This window comes from Spermophilus citellus, assembly GCF_964194105.1.
Source record: "Spermophilus citellus genome assembly, chromosome: 4".
NCBI classification, from domain to species: domain Eukaryota; kingdom Metazoa; phylum Chordata; class Mammalia; order Rodentia; family Sciuridae; genus Spermophilus; species Spermophilus citellus.
The window spans coordinates 216896615-216917534 of NC_138185.1; the positions used below are offsets into that span (position 1 = coordinate 216896615).

The 20920-nt window shown below is 56.9% G+C and overlaps 1 protein-coding gene across 1 annotated transcript; it reads left to right on the forward strand.

Annotated features, from left to right (window-relative positions):
- The first annotated feature begins 420 nt into the window (after positions 1 to 420).
- Positions 421 to 20915, forward strand: OTUB2 (OTU deubiquitinase, ubiquitin aldehyde binding 2). Its single transcript, XM_081289088.1, has 6 exons — positions 421 to 616; positions 11478 to 11573; positions 12885 to 13003; positions 16478 to 16562; positions 17033 to 17227; positions 18101 to 20915. Exons 1-6 carry the CDS (start codon positions 614 to 616, stop codon positions 18305 to 18307), a joined length of 705 nt encoding a protein of 234 aa, XP_081145214.1. The 5' UTR covers positions 421 to 613; the 3' UTR covers positions 18308 to 20915.
- Positions 20916 to 20920: the final 5 nt, after the last annotated feature.

Genomic DNA, 20920 nt, shown 5'->3' on the forward strand with positions numbered 1-20920 from the left:
AACCTACTGACTCATGAGCCGGAAGGGGGTAAAATATTAGTGGCTACACAGGGGTGGCAGGTGTCTTGACGTTATTGGACACATGTTTCTTAAGTGCTTGTCTAGTCTGATCTTGAGCAAACTATACTTATGTGACCTTGTTTAAGAATTAATGAGCGCCAGCTAATATTTCAGGAGACTGCAGTTTGCTATTTTAGTTAAAAGCCCTTCAGGCTTGACAAATGAGGACCTAGTCTTCTCTGGGTTGGGCTAACTCTGAGGCTAGTTAAAAATCTTTCTGTATCTTTAAAAAGGGGAGGCATCCTGTCAAATGGGCCCTGAAACATAGGCTGAAGGCGCGTGAAGTCCCACCCACTTTCTGTGACGCCTTATGCCCCGGCTTCTGATTGCTCACTTCCGACGTCAATCGCAGGGCGTGTGTCTTGCTGGGACACAGTGGCGGTCTAACCTTTGCTTTGCGGAGCGGTCGGGTGTATTCTCCGCACGCCCCCCACGCCCTCGAGGCCCCCGCCGCCCGACCCAACGGTGGAGCCGACCAACGCCTCCCGCGGCACCCTCCCGCACCGGATCGCTCCTCGCTGGGGCGAGACGTGGCCCGACGGCGCCGGTCACTATGGTCAGTGTTCAGGGGGGAAAAGGGAAAGGGTGCGGGGGCGGGGTCGCCGCCTCCAGGGCGCATGTGCACACGCGAGACTGGGGTCGGCGCGAGGGTCATTCTCCAGCGGTGTCCCCGCGGCGTTCCCACCCCCGGGAATACTAAATCGGAACGGGTACTGGGGCCCCGGTACGCGTCCCGCTGTTCCCTAGGGATGCCCAGCACAAGGGCCCCAGCTGGGCCGAGGTCCCCGGGCTGGCACATCGGCCCCAGGTGGCCCATGAAGTCGCGAGGTAGGCGCCCCGACAGGAGCAGGGGGTGGTGTGTGGAGTGGGGATGGGGGGGGGGCTCCAGGGCTATGGTTGTCCCCTCTTTGTTAAGTAGCCCTCCCGCCCTAGGCTCACAGCCCCACCCACCAAGGGCTCGCCATCAAAACCCACTCCTCTCCTGCCCCTCTGCCTCTGCCCCCGGAATGGACTTAGGGCTGACACCGGTGACCAGGTCCAGGTGCTTGTACCTGTGGGTGGTTGGACTTTCGCTCAGATGTCAACAGGTCTTTGTAATTAGGAGAGGCTGCCTCAAGTTGGGAGGCATGAGTTAGGGGAAGGCCGACTAGAAAAACCCCTGAGCAGAGTCCTGTCTGCACAGGAAGAGCCCCAGGAGAGGCCAGACCCGGGCTTGAGCATGTGGGGACACAGGCCAGGCAGGAGGGGCTGCTTTCCCACTGGGAAAAGCTTCTGGGCTCCTGGTCCCGGGCTCTTGGTGTAACCCATCAGCATAACTTCCAGGTGGCCATGGGACTGGGCATTTTGGCCACCCAGGGCACCTTAGCCCTGCGCAGAGGCTGGGGGCTGGGGGCTGGGTCGGGAGCTCACCTCCACCCCTTGGGAAGCCAGAGAGCTTTGCATATCCCTGCACTGGGCACTGCTGTGAGGGCTCCAGGAAGGGAAGCCTGGGCAGCCCTGGACTCAGCTGCAGCCTTTCTGCAGAAGCGAGTCCTGGAAACAGGTGTGCACAAGGTGCCAGGTCCTTTGTGCTGGGCCTCCTCCTTCCCATGATGGGCGGAAAGCCGGTCACCACTGCAGGAAGCTGCGGGGCTGGGGCGGGAGCCAAAACCTGCTCATGGCCAGGCGTGCTCTGAGGGTGTGTGGGCAGCCAAGGCACCTGAGCCCCGCTCTCCCAGACTAGCAGGCCTCATGCTGGGCGTGGCTGGGGCCTCTGGGGCATCTAGAAGCACCAATTTCCTGCTTCTTCCTGGTGCCCAAGAGTTTCCCTGCTGGTTCTGGAAGGTGGCTCAGGTGTTTTGGCATTACCCACCAGGGAGTGGCAGGAGCAGAGGCGATGGCGGGGCCACCTGGCAGCTGGAGGCTGGCATGCCCTCTGGCCACCACAGGGTAGCAGAGTACACAAGGGCAGTAGGGGCCGGGCCTCAAGTTCTGACCTTTTTGCTGTGCAGACTCCTCTCCCATCTGCTCCGGGCACAGGGGACCAGAAGTTAGAGGGCAGCTGGGGACCTGAGCACCTAGGCCTGACCCTTACCCTTGGGGGTGAGGGTGCCTTGAGGGTGCCTGCCTGAGAGTCACAGTGGTGGCAGTGTTTAGGAACGGTACTGGAGGCTGTGCAGGTTTGCGCTCTTTTGTTCTCCTGGCATTTTATTGAGCACCTACTCTGTGCCAGGCACCATGTTGGGCCCTGAGCTAGGTGGTGGGTTTACAATGTTTGAGCCTGGTGGGGGTGGCGGTTAAAAGAGAGTGTCCTTAGAAAAGATAGCTTCTTCTTTGCTTTTTGCTTTCCAGGTCAAAGTCACTGGGCGAAGCCTGAGGCAAGGTCCTGGGTAGAAGCCATGAAGCCTCTTGGCAGGATGGGGGCTGCCACTGGCAGGGTCTGCAAATAGCGAGGGGTCTCGTGCTCCCTCAGGGTGCATTTTGTTCCTGATAAGTGAGGGGATGTTGGATGTGAACAGTGAGCCCAAAGGTCTCTCTGTGCGCCATCTCTGGGCGGGTGCTAGGCAGGAGTGAGAGAGACAAGAGCTGGTCCTCTCGGAGCTCGCTGCCCGTAGGCCAGGTGGGCTGGACCCAGGCAGTCCTGAGCCAGTGACATGGCCTGAGAGGGGGCTTTGTGGGCACAGCGAGAGGTCAGTGCACTCTGGGAGAGTTGGGAAAAGCTTCACCGAGAAGGTCTTTTGAGTGGAGCGTTGGAGGATGCGTAGGAGTGTTTAGGAAGCGTCCGGTCCAGGCAGGGGCTGAGGGGCTGCGCAGCCTCTGTAGGCCAAGGGACTGGAGCAAGGCCAGGAGGGAGTGGGAAACCTGTGGGGCGAGGCCGGCTGTGGAGGGCCTCCTGCTGTGCCGTGGAGCCTCCCTATCACAGCGGGACCACAGCATTTTTGACAAGTAAGAGGTGGTTGATGTGGATGGTCTCTGCAGTGAGTAGACGAGGTGGCAGTGGCCAGTCCATGACCTGCTGGCCCAGTTCACTCTGTGCCTGAGTTTGCTGGGCTGCTGTAACACAGCGCCACACACTGGGTGTGCAGAACAATGGCGATTCCTCTCTCAGTTCCGGAGGCTGGAAGTCCCAGATCAAGTGTGTGCAGGGCCACACTCCCTCTGAGGACACCTAGGGAGGCGTCTGTGCCAGGAGCCTCCCTGAGCTCCTGGTGGTTCCTTGGCTGTGGCAGCCAAACCCCGTCTCCACATTCCTGTGCGGGGGTTTCTGGGTCCACATTTCCCCTTTTCACAAGGTCACCACTCATAGGATGAGGGACCCACCCCACTCCAGTGTGACCTCATCTTAACATCACAGCTTCAAGGACCCTGTTCCCCAGTTAGGTTGCATTCGGGGGTCTGGGAGCTGGGACTTCAGCTTAGTAATTCTGGGGGCACAATCAACTCATTTGGGTTGTCACAGTGTGTCGGATGCTGGAGATCCGGCAGTGACAGGTGGAGTCCCAATGGTCATTATGTGAAAAATATTAAATCTCAAGGTTCAAGGGTGATCTTCTGTTTTAGTTAGCTTTGGCGTCATCCCGACCAAAAGACCTGATGAAAACAACTTAGAGAGGAGAAGTTTATTTGGGGCTCACAGTTCCAGAGGTCTCAGTCCACAGATGGTCCAGTCATTGGTCTGTGCCCAAGGGGAGGCAGCACATCATGGGGGAGGGTCCAGGGAGGAGAGCTGCTCGCTCCTGGCAGCTGGAAACAGAGAGAGAGAGAAGGGGCTGCAGGACAGATGCACCTTTCCAGGGTGTCCCCCCCCCAGTGACCCACCTCCTCCAGCCACAGCCCACCTGCCTGTGGTCATCATCCAATAATCCATTCAAGCCAGGATGGACCAATTAGGTTCTAGCTCTCAGAATATAATCATTGTACCTCGGACTGTTCCGGCAGTGTTAGCAGGAACTTCTGGGGGACACCTCATATCCAAACTGTAACATCTTGCTTGACTCTATGTCCTGCCTCCTGGACACACTGAGGCAGGAGTTGGGCCCCCAAGGCCTTGGGCAGCCATACCCTGTAGCTTTGCTGGGCTTAGACAGTGCTGCCCTCATGGAATTGACAGTCTGTCTAGAACACAGCTGAACAAGTGAACCCACCTGTCAGATCATGCCCTGAGAAAATAAAGCAAGATAAGGCAATAGGGGTGGGGAGAGGAGCTTCAGTCAGGTGCTCTGGGAAGGCCTCTCTAGACGTGTAAAGAGCAGAGGAGCATTCTAGGCCAAAGGAGCAGCATGTGCAAAGGCCATGAGGTAGAAATGAGTGTTTCCTATTGGAGAACAATAAAAAAGCCATCATGGCTGGAGGTTAAGGAGAGCAAGGTGAGCAAGGGCCAAACGTGGCCAGAGCTGGGAGTTCATGGTCAGTTCAGGCCTTTCCTAAGTGAGGAAGCCATTGATGCTATAGCAGAATATCATAGACGAGGTCATTATAATGGACAGGAAGCCACCTCTTCATACTTGATAGTGGCTTGGGAGGGGACATCTAAACCACAGCATTCCTCCCCCACACCCCCACACCCCATGTCCTCACATACAGAATACATTCATTCTGTCCCAGCATCCCCAGAAATATCCATGTATTCCAGTCCCAACTCAGAAGTCTCAAGTCCAGAGTCCTGGTGGGACAGGTCCCCGCCGTGATCCTGTGGGTCACACAGGTGAAGTGCATTCAGCACAGTGCCCGGTCAGGCACAGGACAGACACGCCATTCCAAGAGGGAGAACAGAGGGGTGGCCAGTCCTGTACGTCCCACACCCAGCAGCGTCGTCCTCTGCTCTGCAGGGTCAGCCCCATGTGGACAGGGCCAGGGCCCACAGCTGTGGCCACTGGAGCCACCCAGCCACACCCAGGCGAGGGCTCCACTGGACTGTGGGCTGCAGACACCGCGCCCAGCTGTCCCTCCGGCTCCTAGCTCCTAGTTGCCTCCAAGGTCTCTGAAATGCCTCAGGTCTTCTTTGTCCCACTGTCTCTGTGAATGGCACCTCGTCCTGCCAGCCATCCACACTGCTCTCATCTACAAAGGGCGGCTTGGCCGGTCCTGCATTTGCTGTCCTGTGGGGACATTTCATGCTCTGCTAGCCAGGTGCAGGGTTTCTACTTCTTCAGTTATGAACTGCACCGTGGGTTGTTCGTCCTCGTGTCTCACCGCCTGCCACCGCAGCCCCGGCCTCGCTGCCCGGAGGCTCCTTCCTCCAGGCCCCTTGGTCACGGCCCCACCTTCCACAGGGCGCTCGGGCACAGACACAGGCGGCAGGTTCCTTGGCGCTTTATGGTGAGGATGGCCTTGCCACCCTGCTCCTCGGCACCGTCTGAGACCTCACGAGCATGGCCTACTGTCCAGGGGTCCCCCGGTGTCCTGGTCATGGCCACTTAAGTAGTCTTGGAGAACCAGACTTGCCTGTGGCTCTCCTCTCCTGAGCCTCAGGAACGGCTCTTGATGCTGCACTCACCATCACAGAAGTGGTCCCCCGCATGCACTGTCCCAGCCGCGACGCGACCGGTGTGTGTCACAGCGACAGGCCACTCCTGGTTCTGACTTTGCGTCTTGGTCTGGTTGTGCTGCTGTGACAGAGTGTCGCAGCCCACGTGACTGTAATGACAGAGATTTATTTGGTGGGTGCCTGGAAGCCGGGACGTCCTGCTCGGGCGCGGGCAGCAGGCAGGGTCCTGCTGTGTGTGGACGTGGTGGAGGTGTCCCTGGGGCAGAAGGGCTGGAGAGATCAAGGGGGGCGTGAGTCCACTCACGGGGCAAAAGCCCTGCCTTTTAATACTGTCACAGTGGCAGCTAGAGTGCCACATGAGCCTGGGATGGGACAGACATTCTAGCCATAGCAGAGGGTGTTGGGGAAGGGGATTCCCCATCCATTAGCAGCTCTCACTGGCTGTATGGGGACCATGGCAGGGTGAGCCGGAGGACGGGGACCGTGTCGGGTGAGCTGGAGGTCTTTGGGGACTGTGTCAGGGTGAGCCAGAGGTCCGTGGGGACCATTTGGGGTGAGCCGGAGGTTGGTGCACACCGCTGCAGGCTCACTGGGGAGACAGCAGAGGCTCAGGCCAGACCCAGGAGCACAGCCAGTTGGGGGGGGGGGGAGAGTGGAAGAGGCTGGGGGTTGGGGTGTGTGCTAGGGAGCTGGGAAAGCCAGCGGGTGACAAGGGGGAAGCTACTGGGGACCAGTGAACTAGAGCTGCTGCTCAGACACCCCCGTGGCTGGTGACCTTTTGAGGCTGGAGCCTGCGGGTGAGGCCTGGCAGGAGATAGACTCTGAGAGTCCACTGGAAGGATTTCGTGAGCCCAGGCAGCACGTGAGGGGGCAGCACCCAGCTCAGGGCTCTACAGAGCCAGCCAGCGCTGACCTGGGCCGGGCCCAGCTGCAGGCCTAACAGAACTTCTTAGCCAAGCCACAGAGGAGGAGCATGTTGTGTGACGTCTGCGTCCTGCCCCTCAGAACCCAGGGACATGTTGCCATGGTGAGAGGAAGTCACAGATGAGATTGAATTAAGGAGATGACACCAAGTCATCCAGGGGGTGCAGTGATGTCACAAGGGTCCTTACAAGAATAAAGAGGGCAGGGGACTTGGAGTCGGTAGATGTGACCGTGGAAGGAGGTGCCAGAGCCATGCATAGAAGGAGTGGCGCACTGGGACAGGCAGCTTCCAGGAGCTGGGAGCAGCAGAGCGGCAGAGTCTCCGGGCCTGGCAGGAGCCACTCTCCTCCTGTCTTACCTGCAGCCCAGTGAGACTCACTTTAGACTCCTGACCTCCAACTGCAAGAGAAGAAAATTGTGTTGTTTTAAGTCACCAGGTTTGTCCTTGTTTGTTGTAGCAGCAACAGGAAACTCAGGCTGATTGTTGTCCTTACACCTGAGGCTTCCAAACACTCGATCGTCACCTCATCAATGAAAGCTTTGAGGACTCGGTGCATACCTGTGTCATATATCATGTCCCCAAGGAGACGTTTGCCAGGGGCATTTCCTTCTAGTGCCTGGAGCAGCCCATGGCAGAGACCCCAGCCCCAGGCAGGCAGGGCCAGGACCTCCAGAACTGACCTGGACCCTCTAAGAGGGGATGGTGCCCCAGTTCTGAACCCTGTCTTGCTGGCAGGTGAGGCTGGAGTCTCCAGCCTCTTCTGGGATGTGGCTTGAGGTCAGGCTGTGAGGCCAGCTGTGGCTGCTGGAGGCAGGGCCTGGTTAAGGAGGCTGACTCAGCCCAGGGCCAGCCAGCCCTGTCCCTCGCAGCCCAGGGGGAAGATGGGCTGGCCAGGAGCTGGGGGCTTGATGGTGGGAGTGGCACAGGCACGGCAGGGAGCCCGACCTCAGGTAGCCCTCAGGTGTATGCAGACAGGGATGTGGGGGAGGGGCGGCTTCGGGCAGAGGTGTGAGCCAGAGGCCTGGCTGGAGATGCTAAAGACTGTTTCCAAGCCCAGGTACTGTCCTCCTGACTTAATTAATCAGCATCTATTTGCAAACCAGCAATTAAAGATCTGAAATCCTTTGATGTGGCCTGATGAGGTCTGGCAGGGCGTGGGACATGACCCATCTGTTCTCTCTCCATAACATCCTGGAAATTTTCAGCCAGGGTTTCAAAAGCAGACACCGATTAGCCTCAGCCAATGTCAAACGCAAAGCATCCTTACGATTTCTGATTTCTGGGCTGGCACCTCAGGCACGTGTGTCGGTTTCTCCCTGGAGCTTGAATCTCTAGTATCACAGGAGGGGGAGGTGACTTGAGCTGTGCTGGTGGGGAGGGCGTGGGGGCTTGGGTCGTCCTGGAGGTGTACTGGGTGGAAACCCACTTGTCCCCAAATTGTCCCAGTAAACCTGCGACCACTAGGGGCCGCTAGAGGCAACCCACGATGGAGGAGCAGCCTGGAGCCCTTTGTCAGCTGGGTGGGTCTTAAACAGTACTGAGTCCAGAAAAAGGATCCTCCATGTCTGTAAAATAACATATGTAAATTTAGGACACCCCTGTACAGGCAGCTCTAGCACATTCTGTTTCTGCGGGGTCCCCAGAGCCGTCAGATCCATGAAGACAGGTTGTCCAGAGTCAGCTGCCAGAGGAGGAAGAGGGAGCCAGGGCTTAGTGGGGATGGAGCTTCTGGTGAGGACGATGACGTTCTGGAGATGGATGGGGAGCTGGTCCCCAACAGCGTGGGCACACTTAGCACCACCAAGCTTTGCGCCTGAACGTGGTTAAATGGCACGTTTCACAACCCACGTTTTACCATAGTGACTTAAAAAGATAATTATTGAAAGATGTGCCACAGAGACCCTAAAGGGCTGAGGGTGGGAATGGGGCTGGGGCCCTGGAGGCAGGACGTAAACTCAGGAAAGTGCCTCATGGAGGCCGCTGGCCGCGGGTTCAGGGCCCTGGGTGTGGCCCGGCCTCAGCAGTGCATAGGGCTCTGAGCTGAGTTTCCAATGGCTTCCTCGGTGTGGCTGTTTAAAACAGCTTACGTCAGTTTGTCAGAAATGCCAGGTCGACTGACGCAGGGGAACCTGGACAGGCTCCCCCATGCCTGCCTCGCCCCTTCCACCTTCACCTGGAGCCCTTGGGGGGGAGGTGGTGGCAGTTCTCGCCATGACACACCCATCCCATTGTACTTAGGGTTGATTCCTCCCCACACACTAAGTAACAGGCCGTCAGGGGCCTCCTGGGGCCTCCCTTCTGCTTTTTAATTCATCATGTTAAGAACCCCAAGTTGTTATGTTAAGCCTTTTGTTTGTTTGTTTGCTTGTTTGTGTTTTCGTACCAGGGATTGAACTCAGGGGCACTCGACCACTGAGCCACATCCCCAGCCCTGTTCTGTATTTCATTTAGAGACAGGGTCTCACTGAGTTGCTTAGCGCCTTGCTTTTGCTGAGGATGGCTTTGAACTCAGGGTCCTCTTGCCTCAGCCTCCTGAGTCACTAGGATTACAGGCATGTGCCACCGTGTCCGGCTCATGTTAAGCCTTTTGCAAGGTGTGACCAAGTTGTTAGTGAGGTGGAGTCCCCTGCTGCCCACCAGGGTTGTCTGATGGTCATCTTGCAGCTACTCAAGGCCCAGAGACTTGGAGAGCTTGAGGACTGGAGCTTCAGGGGTCCCATGGGCACTTGGCACAGGCAGGAGTAGGACTGGCCCCTGCCTGCCCTGCACGGTGCATTCCCCTATGCCCCAGGCTCCTTCGTCCTCAGAGAGCTGCGGAACTCTGCGCTTGGCTTCCTGGTGGCTTGGCATAGCAGAATGTCCACAGGCTTCAGTTACACAGCAAGGCATTCAATCACTTCCCAGCAGAGGGCGCCAGACCATGACACCAGCATGGGTACAACAGTACTCACTGCACAAGATGGCTGTGGTCATTAAGTCACACAATGGGGATATGGTATCCTCTGTTCCAGAGTTTGGCTCATAGTAGGTGCACAAAAATGGCATATGTTAGCTTTCAATCTCATGGTCGTAGGGTGGCTGCTGTAAAATAGACATTGCATCTGCATTAGAAGTAGGAAGGAGGAGGATGGAATAGAGCATGCCATCTCTCTTTATCCAGAACCAGAAACGGTCTCAGAAGCTCTCCGCAGATTTGTGTGGGTGTGGTTGGCCAGCCCTTGTCACACAGCTGCCCATAGCTAGCTACAGGGAGGCTGGGAGAATGAGTGGGAGAGAGGTGGGTGGTCATGGCCACCCGGTCATTTCTCATCATGTTGCCAGAAAACTGGGATCTGTGGGTGGGGAAGAAATGGGTAACCGCTGAGGGGACAGCAGCCTGTAGCGACTGCCTGAGCGCCACCTCGGTGTCAGGGCAGAAGGGAGCAAGGAGCCTGAGGCTGACTTTGCAAAGGAGCAGAGTATAGAATGGAAACTTCTAGAAATGAACTCAGGATTCCTCTCCTCCACCCAGACCTTTGTACCTCAGGCCCTCTTTGGGAAGACTTTCTCTTGCTCTCTGGGGTGACAGCTTCTCCCTGATCCTCTGGGGAGCTCCAACCCCCCAAGTCTGGGGGAGGGGAGAAGAGGGACACGTGCCGGTTCCAGGGGAGCCCAGGCTGGCTCGGCAGGGTGGCTTTTATTTGTTCACTCACAGACTCCTTATCCCTCCCTGTGCCAGGCCCCGTGATGAGCCCTGGGTCTCAGGACACTGGAAAAGGCAGACAGTCTGACGAAGGGAGGCCAAGTAGCACTGGAGACATGGAGGTGGGGACAACCCTGCCTTCTAGCAATGACCCTTGCCAGTCCCAGCGCCTATTCCCTGGTCTGATGCTGGGTGTAGGAATTGGGGCCAGAGAAGGTCGTTCTCAGAAGTTTGGAGCCTGTCCCTGTGGGGACAGGAGCGGCCCTAGGAGTCACCAAGGCCCCACTGTTGCTCTGGCTGTGCAGCTCTGGCAGGCTAGTCATCACGACCCCAGGAAGGCTTCTCCCAGCGGCGTCAGGGTTTGTGACATCAGAGGCACTTCGGGGTGTGCCCGTTACTGAGTCAGCCATGAGGCCGACAGGCCACGTTCATGTGGTCAGAGGCCAAAAGTGAGAGACAAGCTGAGCGACAGCTAGGTGTCAGGGTCGGGGGCACAACTGGTGGGGTACTGGGTTTCCATTACAGAAATACGGTGCACAGCCTTCCAGCTGGGTACCCTGTGTGACACTGGTCTCCCTGGGTTGCCGGAGCGCTCCCTTTGACCCAGGACGTGTGAGTGGCCTGAGTAACACTTCCCCTTGCCGTGTTTTCATGGTGACGTGAGGGTGGATCTGGGGCGGAGTGGAGGCAGGAGTGGAGGCCCGAGGCCTTGGGAAGCCGGCAGAGCAGATTCTCCCATGGTTTCCCTGGCCCCGGGAAAAGGCCGTTCCCCGCCCGCTGAGAAAGACCTGGCTCTGGGAAGCCAGTCCATCTTGACTAGACTTGACCTTGACTTAGCTGGGCTGCAGTGTGAGCTTTGCCGGGAGGCCGTGTCTGCTGCATGACCCCAGATCTCCAGATCCTTCTGGCACCTCTCTACCTCCCCCTGCTGCCGGCGGGGGCCTCCTCATTCCGGGCTTTTCCCTAGACATGAGCCTGGCCTGGTGGAGGGGCCTGGGTGCTCTCACCTGTGTGTGTGACAGTGGCCTTGGCAGGGGCTGGATGTACAGGAATGTTTGAGCGAATGTCCAGGCAGGATGGAGGCACAGGTTGGAGGTTTTATGTTTTACAAAATGGGTCAGTCTGCAGGTCACAAGTGACTTTCCTCAGAACCAGAGATACCTCTTCACCATGCTGATCCCGACCATCCCTGTCCTGGCACTGTGACAGTCCAGGTGGGCATCTAGGATGCTGGCCATGTGCCCAGGCTAGCAGCTCAGAGGCCATCCACCAGGTAATGGCCGGGTGACCCCGTCAGGTGCTTTTGAAATCATCACAGCAGTTCTACCTCCTCTGTCTTTCAGAGTGAAACATCTTTCAACCTAATATCAGAAAAATGTGACATTCTATCAATTCTTCGGGATCATCCTGAAAATAGGATCTATCAGAGGAAAATTCAGGTGAGGAGGGGACAGGGAGGCTGGGGGTTTTAGATGGAATGGACTGGAGTCAGGGGTCAAGAAGGTGCCGCTTTGAAGTCTAAGAGTCTAGCTTGGGTTCCTGGTCCGATTAAAACACTCCAGATTATTCAGCAAGAAATCTATTCCTTGTTTTGTTGTTTGTTTGTTTTTAAAGACATTGTTTTAAAAGCTGAGCACTATCCCAGGTGCTCAGTTCGCTCACTAAGCTTCATCACTGCTGAGGGCAGGGACTGTGCATCCCCACTTTACAGCTGGGGAAGCCAGGGCACCGTCAGAGCCTGCTCCTGAGCAGCCGAGTTGGAATTTGGACTGGGCAGCCTGATTTCCTGGGTTGTATTCAAAACCAGTGCACCAGGGGACCTCTCAGGAAAAGGAGCCTCCTGGGGGCTGTGAGACTCCCTCTGGGGACAAGGACAGGGAGGAGCAAAGCCCCTCATCTTGGGCAGATTCCTCCCCTCCTCTCACCAGGGTGGAGTGGGCTTGCTCCGGCACTGACAGGAAGTGCTGCCCAGCCCCCCAACCCTTCTTGTAGTTCTGTAGACCCAAGCTGCTAAGGGCTCCCTCATGGGGTAGGTGTCCTTCAGCAGCTCAGGGTGGTGGCAGTGGGTGGCTAAAGATCCACAGGCCTCCCCAGGGTGCACTGCCCGGGGCAGGAGCCAGGCACTTCCTGCCACCCCACCAGCCTTCTCAGGTGGCCCAGGCTCTGAGCCTCTCCATCTCTATGATGGGACCTGGGGTTCCTGACCCCTTGAAAACCACGCTTTGCTGGCAGAACCCTGACTGCGGCCCCATGGGATAGGAAAGGGGATCCAGGCCACTCGCAGCCAGGAGCAGAGTCCCATGGAGTGGCATGGCCTTCCTCTGTCCTGCAAGGAATGTCTGTAGGACTGTCCACATGGCCGTGTGCATCGAGGAGGCCCCTCCTCCCACGTGTAGCACCAGTGCCCACCGGCAGCTCCGCTGACCCCCTGGCCCACACCCGTCTGCTCACAGGAGCCACCTCCCACCTCCCGGAAGCCCTCCCTGATTACTGCAGTTGGTGTGGATGTCCCTGCCCCAAGTCACCCCTCCTATCACCATCACTCAGCTGCCTGTCACCTCCCCTACTGCAGGCTGCCTGGGGACAGGCCAGGGTCCTCCATGCCTGACACTCAGGCCACGTTAGTGTATTTGTGCATTTGTGAATGAGCGCAGGTGGGCAGCAGGGAGCGAGTAGGTGTTACCTGGGAGGAAAGTCACTGTCACATGTTACTGCAAATGTCCTCATGTCCTTCTCTCCCGGGACCACAGGAACTCAGCAAAAGATTCACCGCAATCCGCAAGACCAAAGGGGATGGGAACTGCTTCTACCGGGCCTTGGGCTATGCCTACCTGGAGTCTCTGCTAGGCAAGAGCAGAGAGATCCTCAAGTGAGTGGGTCGTGGGTGGCATGTCCCTGGGTTCTCTGTGCTGGGTCGGCTCTGGCTCTCCTGAAGGGGAGCTAGTGGGCTGCACGGGTGGCGAGTTGTTGGCGCTGGGGAGCCTGCTGCCCTCTGTGGTAGAGGCGAGGGCTGCCCAGAGCTCAGCGACCTTCCAGGAGCTTGGCAGCCCTGTGCACCCCTGCACGTCTGGGTCAAGCCAGGCGAGTCACATTGGGTACTTGGTGACCTTGGCCAACAAAAGAGGAACACAGAAGAGGAAGCTTACCCTGGTGTTCTGAACCACCCTGCTGGCCTGGCCCCAGTGAGTGTGACCAGGTATTCAGCTGGCCAGGTGCCTCCAAAGCCGCAGAGGTCCTGACCTCTCCAGCCTCAGTGTCCCCATTTGGGAAGGAGGACAGTATAGTGCACTTCAGAGTTGCCATGAGCATTCAGCAGGGTGATGCTAGCCAAGCCTGTGCCAGCTCCACATGCGCTGTTCCCCTCACCCCTGTTCCTGCCGGGGTGCCGGCTCTTAGCTTGTCAGTCATCATCTGAGGTACCACATGCAGACCCAGCTCCAGCCTGGGGATAGAGTCGTGAGCAAAGACAAAAATCCCTGCCTCGTTGGGCTTGTGCCAACGAGATTGTGGAGAAGATGGAAGTATGTGGGTGCCATGTTTGGTGTGCCTGGTGGCGATGAGTGTCGTGGGGAAGAATCAGGCCCAGGGTGGCTGAGGAGCCAGGGTTGGGTGCAATGCAAAGCAGAGTTGGGGGCAGGGCACACAAGGCTTCTTGGACCTTTCTAGGGGTTGTGGCCTTCAGCTGAATGTTGTGGAGGCCACCTAGAGACTGAGCAGAGTGGGGACCTGACCTGCTGGCTCTTTGTTCAGGTGGAGGCGTGGTGGGGACACAGCCCAGGAGGCATGGCTGGGGAGGGGTCCAGAACAGAGATGGTGGTGTGAGGAGCATAGGGAAGGGCCGTGGAGGGAAGTGTCAATTCTAGTTATCTGAGAAGGTGGCGTCTGCAGGTTCATGCAGGACTTGAGTGTGGCCCGTGGGTGGAGACAGGGTCCAGTTGCCTCCCCTGTGCTAGCCTGGAGTAGCCATTGCTGCAAAGGGCAGGCAGGGAATTGTGGAGCTCCATTTTGGTGATGCTAAGTCTGAAACATCTGGGAGTCATCGAGTGCGAGTCTCCCCAGGTACTGGGGTGTTAGGAGACCAGTATTCCGGGAACAGGTCCTGCGCCCAGTGGCCACCAGCATTTTCTTTCATAAACAAATATGGGATCAAGTCACTCCCTGTTGGAAATATATCCAGGCCTCCAGGAGCCCAGGAAACCCTCCCTTGAGGCTCCCCAACCCCTTACTGCCATCTGCGTTCAGGCAAAGGGTCCATCAGGATGATGGAGCTTGCACCTGTCACACTGCCAGACATGGGCTCTGGCCCGACTCTGACCGTCCTGTCCATAGTGCCCCAGGAAGGCTGCATGTCTGCTCTGTAATTCCCTCCCCAGGGAGTGGTGGCCTGCTGTTGTCGTGGGCATTAAGTGGCTGGCTCCTGTGAGTACTTAGACCCTGACGCGTGCACCATGTCAGCTCTTTTGTCATGCTGTTGGCCCATGGCACAGAGACCCCCACAGGGATGGGGAGCTAACCCGAGGGTTTGCCCCACTCAGCAAGGCCTGTGGGTCACTCATCTCCACGTGCCCCAGGCCTGGCAGAGAGGAGCCCACAGTTTTGATGAGGAGTGAATGAGGCAGGGGCTCAGGGGTGGGTGGCCCAGGGGCAGAGGGGAGAAGGAGTGGGGGGCAGGGATCCAGGAGCAGAGCTGTGTGCTCTGGCCTTGCCAGGGACAAAATGTGTGGACCCAGAGAGCTGCAGCGGCCTCCTGGAACGCTGCCAGTGCCCAGGCCACAGCTGGGGACAGGCAGGGGCCACCATGAGGCTGCTGCAGGTCAGACCCTCAAGTCCCCCTGGGACCTGACTGGAGGGGGTGCTGGTGGGCAGAGCAACAGCAGCCACAGCAGTAGAAAGTCCTGTCCTCACGCAGCCTACAGCGGAGGTCTGCAGGCGCCCACGTGTGTGCAGACAGGGCCTGAGGCCACAGCTTGATGGAGTTGGGGAGCTGTGGGCAGAATCCAGCTCTGTGTCTGTGCCCTCCCCTGCGGCACCTACTGGTCAAATCAGGGTCTCAGGTGTGTGCAGCCTGAAAGTGACCAGGACGCCTTTGGCAGGAACGCCCACTCCTGTTTTAGCTCCCCCTCCCCGAGGCTCTCCAGGCCTTGCCCAGCTCGCGGCTTCTCCAGCAGTGGCAGGCTCTTATGGACGCCTTCTGCTTCCCAGGTCCTTGTCAGCTTTCCCAGGGGACAGGCTGCTGGGCTGGAGAACTGAGCATGGTAAGGGGCCGCGTGTGCCCCTCACTCGGTCCCTGCATGGCACGCAGCCCTTCCCCCACAGCCTGCAGTTCCTTGGTTTTGTGTCTTGTCCCTGCTGTCAGCTCTGTGTGTCTTGGAGCCAGGGGTCAGTCAGGGGCTCCTTGTTCTGCCCCCGCCAGCATCATGGCAGGTGCCAGGCAGGCTCAGTGTGAGAGGCTCCACAAAGGAGCAGACTCAGAGCAAGACCATGGACGGTGACCGGGTCCTGGCAAGGGTTTAATAGCTGTAGGGTGGGGGTGGAGCGGAGCCCCATCCGTGGAGTTGGCCGATTTCTGTGGTGTAAATACCAGCAAAGAGTTGGGAAGAAACCAAGGTACCACACACGGTAGTCCCTACTGTGTGCCCACCAGACACAGTAGGCCCGTGACCTCATGAGTATAGGTGACACCAGATAATTAGAGAATGATGACCTTTGAGTATTTGTCCTCTTTGTTTTTTAGTATGTGGTGTTTCATCGTAAGTTTATACCGTTTGGGTTTTAATAATGACCATGTGAACACCTGGCTGCAAACTCGGCCCTCGCGAGTGGGTGTACACCAGTTCTGGCAGCCCCTCAGGCGTGTCCTGCATAGGGTCACAGGGGCTTCAGGAGGAACATGCCAGTGGGGAATGGCAGTGGGGGCCCGTGGCTTACTGTTGGGTTGCCTGTGAGGTGCCAAGGGACATACATGTGGGGGTCTGTGTGCTATGGGCAGAGCAGGAGCATTCCATGAAAGAAGCGTGTTGGTCACTCCAGAGATCCCCATGGAGTGGGGGGGGTAAGTGCAGGTTGCATGGAAGTGAGAAGGTGGGGCTACAGGGACAAGGAGGAGGACAGCAGGCCTCTGAGAGAGGGGGATGAGTCCCTCACCTCCTCCACTGCAGCACGGTAGATGCCTCCTGGGTGGTCACGTGGGGACAGGAGATGGTCAGTGTGGAGTGCTTGGAGAGGTGGACAGGTGCTCTTCCTGTACCCCCTCGGTGTGTGGGGGTTTGGCATGGGCTGAGCAGTGGTCATTCATGGTGGCACCCTGTGTTTTCCCTTAATCACCCAGTCTACTGGCCTTTAGGTTCAAAGAGCGTGTCCTACAGACTCCAAGTGACCTTCTGGCTGCCGGCTTTGAGGAGCACAAGTTCCGAAACTTCTTCAATGCTGTGAGTTCACCAGGGCCACGCTGCCGAGGAGCCAGGGCCCTCCACACTGTGGAGCGGGCAGGAGTGCCCTGCTGAGCCCTGGGCCTGCAGCTCTGTGCCTGGGACCTCTGGCTCCTCCCATCTGGGCCTGGGGAGGTTCAGGATTGCTCCTGCTGGTGGCATGTGTGGGCACAGGGGGCCTAGTGCCCTGCCCTCCTTGCTGTCCCCATCTACTAGTAAAGGGGCAGCTTCCAGGACTCCTAGCCCTGTGCCACGCTGAATGTGAGGTGGAGGAACCCTGCCCATGTGGTGGAGGGGCCTGTGCCTGTCCCTTGCAGCGCCTCTGGTCTGACACACTGACCCCATTGCTTGGCCTTGGCAGATTCTAAGAATGCTGTCCTACCATGGCCCGAGAATCTCAAAGTGAACCCCTAGGGAGCCCCTGGGTGGGTTCTGCTGGGTCTCCCCTGCTGACAGCCAGCGGGGTGCAGTTTTACAGTGTGGTGGAGCTGGTGGAGAGGGACGGCTCCGTGTCCAGCCTGCTCAAGGTGTTCAACGACCAGAGCTCTTCCGACCACATCGTGCAGTTCTTGCGCCTGCTCACATCAGCCTTCATCAAGAACCGAGCCGACTTCTTCCGGCACTTCATCGATGAGGAAATGGACATCAAGGACTTCTGCACTCATGTAGGTCCCCAGGGTCTCAGGCCTTGGGGACACAGCCCTGCCCCTGGGCTCTGCACTTGTCCATCGGTTGCAAACTTTAGCACCACTGTCCCTGGCCAGGGGCTGGTGGGCGTCAGGTCTGCACTTGCAATTCAAATTGCGCTGGGTTCAGAGCAGCACCCGGCCTCCTGGAGCTGCCTGATCCAGGTGACTTAGGGCAAGTCACTTTCCCACCTGGGCATTTCCCTCTGGAAAACCAGGGCTTTGGACCAGCCTGTTTACAAAATCTCAGAGTCACCTTGGCCCCGAGATATGTTTTTGGTTAACGGTGTATTTTTCTGAAGGAGGGGCCAGTATTTAACAATTGGGTAATTTTTATATGAATATCTGGATGTCTCTAAAAAATCAGAATATCAAGCCCGAGGCCCTAACTCTTCATGGCAACAGCAGTAGGCCCTAAGTAGCAGCTGGCCTCTCTGTGGGACACATCTGCCACCTCTACTGCCTTTCTCCATGGCCTCGTCAGTATCCAGACTCAGATACTCACCCACCCCCCCTCTGGCCTGTCCCCCTGAGCACTTTGGCCTGGAAGCCTTTGATGACAGGGTCCTTTCATCCCTGAATCTTTGATGACAACCTGAAAAGTTCCAGCCCCCTTTTCAGATTCCTCATTTGGAATTCCGCATCTGCAGCTCCAGTGATCTCCCACTGAGTCGCTTCCTCTAGAGCCTCAGCCTCCTCTGCAGTGAGGTCAGCTCCTACCTCACGCATGGTTGTGAGATCCTGTCCCAGCACAAAGGCTGTAACCGTGGCCCAGAGAGCCAAGGCTGAACCCACCCGTCCTTTACAGGGCCTCCCTCTTGAGCTGGTTTGTTTTTTATTTTGGCTTTGCAGGAAGTGGAGCCCATGGCCATGGAATGTGACCACATCCAGATCACAGCCCTGTCCCAGGCGCTGAACATCGCCCTGCAAGTGGAATATGTGGACGAGATGGACACCGCTCTGAACCACCACGTGTTCCCCGAAGCCGCCGTCCCTTCCGTGTACCTGCTCTATAAAACATCCCACTACAACATCCTCTATGCAGCTGATAAACATTGATTAATTTTAGGCCACGCAGTGGAACCTTCACCTCACGGGACTGCACTCTAAATGGAACATGCCGGCTTTTCAGTTTTTTAAGCGATTTGGACTCTAACTAGAACATGTACAGCCTTTTGGGCAGAGCCATGGGAATGAGGCCTGCCCACTATGGATGGTGGTAACTTCGTGTATTTTTTGTATTTATTTTATGAAGGACCAAATACCTTCTAACTCTGGGCCAGAAAGCCAGGATCCCTGGCTCCGCATGCCAGCCAGTAACCGTGAGACCCTGTGTGGGTCACCTGCCCTCTTTGGACCTGTTTGTTCATCTGGAGGAGGTTCCTGCCAGTGCGGACATTCTGTTGTGTAAAAACGAGGAACTCGTGTTTCTCCTTGCCAGGTCCAGGAGGCAAACCTCAAGTCAGCTATTGACTTGGTGATTGACCTGAAGCTGTCAAGGTCAGTCCAGTCTTGTCAGGCTGACTGAAGGTGAGGGCTTCCTTGTGGTTCCTTCCATTCATGATGGGCCTGTTTTCCCACCCTTCACTTACAGAGAAAGAGAGACTTTTATACCAAAGTCCAGCAAAGGGCCTTTAGCCTTCAGAATGAAACTCAGGTTGTTGGAGTCCCTCTACCTCTCAGGGGAGAACAGCCTGGCTTTTAAAGACTAGATGAAGTCTAGGGTCTGCACCAAATCTGTGTGTGCATGGCTGGGACTAGGAAGCTGCCAGCCCCAGTAAGTCCTAGATTACATCAAGGAAGGGGAGCTTGCAGCTGTGGACTCCAGATGAACAGTCATTTTGCAAGGCAGTCTTTGGCTCCTTCCTCCCACCTGTTTTCTTTATGGCCTGACGAGGGGTTGGTGGGAGAGAACAGAAGAGCAGCCGTGGGCGCTGGCAGGAGATTTCCTTGGTGAAGATGGCCTGGCAGCCCTGGCTAGCAGCTTCTTCACTCGTCCACCTGGACATGCCCCCCACTTAGGAAGCTCCTCGCCCTGCTGCCCCAGGACCCCTATGAGTGCCCCCCAGGCTGGCAGGCAATGCCCCAGCAGTGGAGCGTAATGACACTGGCTGGTTTGCGGTGCTGCCAACCACCTGTTTGCTGCAGGATTACAGGGAGACAGAGGGTGTAGAATCACCTTCTGGGGTCCCTATTTAATGGAAGGCCATTTTCTCACAGGTTTCATTGTGCAGGGATTTGTTAGAATATATTGGTGCTACTGAGGGAGTCTGCGACAGTCTACGCAGGACTGGGCAGCAGACTCCTAAGTCTTGACACAATCGTCACATTTGTATCACTCTTGCCTTGATGAAAGCCAGCAGCACTCTCAGAGTTGGGGTGCTTTAGTTCCAGGTGGGCCCTGGTTCCCACTGTCCTTCATTGGCATTTGGACCCACGGGCTCAAGCTAAGTGATTATGTCCCTCTTTCACAGGATGCCACCTGTCATCTCTATATATCTGTTGTAACCCACCCTGCTCTGGGTAGGACAAGTACCCAAGACAAGTACCGCAAGACTCGGTGTATCTTCTGGTATCATCTGCCAGACAAGATCCCAGGGTGTCCTTTTCCACACTGAAGGGCATGAACACACGATGCTGGCTAATACCTGGGCCGCTCCAGGGGGTTGTGAGATGGGTCCTGGGCACTCCAGCTGAGCTCTTAAGCACAGCAGAAGCCAGCCCTAGCTACCAATTCACTGCTTTTGTGGCTGTGATATTCTGTGTGGCTCACCTGACCTTGGCTTCCAGGCCAAGGTCAGGTGAGCCACACAGAGCTGCACTGGGCCCTTTTCTAGGAGAGAATCAGCCAGTTAGGATCAGGATGCCCACAGTCTGGCAGAAGCAGGTCATGTCATCTCCGTGGTCGTATCCTCTGGTTTTCTCCTTTTACATAAACCCATCGGCCAAATTCAAACCACCTGCACTCATTGCCTCCACATCTTCCCTCAGACCTTTGTCTCAGGGAAAGAACTGGGGAAGAAGAGGCGTGGCAAGACTCAGGAAGCCATGTGGTCACCTGGTTTGTCTGAGTGGTGTCAGGTTGGCACCCCCACTTCCTGGGTGACCTGCTGTCCCCACAGAGCCGCCTCTTTCCAGACCAAATGCTGGAAGGAAGTTGCTTTTAGGGTGTGAATTACAACTGCATGTGTATTCTTTTTTCCCCAGAGGAAATAATTGAAGGGAACTATTTAGCAACAGGAGGAGCAGTGTGCGTGCTTTGGGCTGGTTTCCTATTTTAAGCACAAATGAAAGGGCTCTTAAACCTGACACCTGGGTTCAAATCCCAGCTGTGCCTCTCATCACTTGTGTTGTTTGATCAAGTCTTTTCACCTCTCTAAGCTCATCCTCACATTTGCAAGAGAGACAGCAGGTATCACAGTGGTGAGATCACGTATATGAAAACATGTCACACCTGACCTGTCGGTGCTCTACCCATGGAACACAGGGAGCAGAGCACTGCTAGATGGGGAAACCTGCCACCTTGGTAGTGTCTGTGGCTTCCCCAACAGTAGGAACGTCAGGGGAACCATCAGACAAGTCTAAGCCAACACACTGCCACCATGAGCAGTAGTGGGAGGCAGGGGCTGTAGCCCAGTGAATGCTCAGAGGTCATACCCTGCTGCTTCCCTG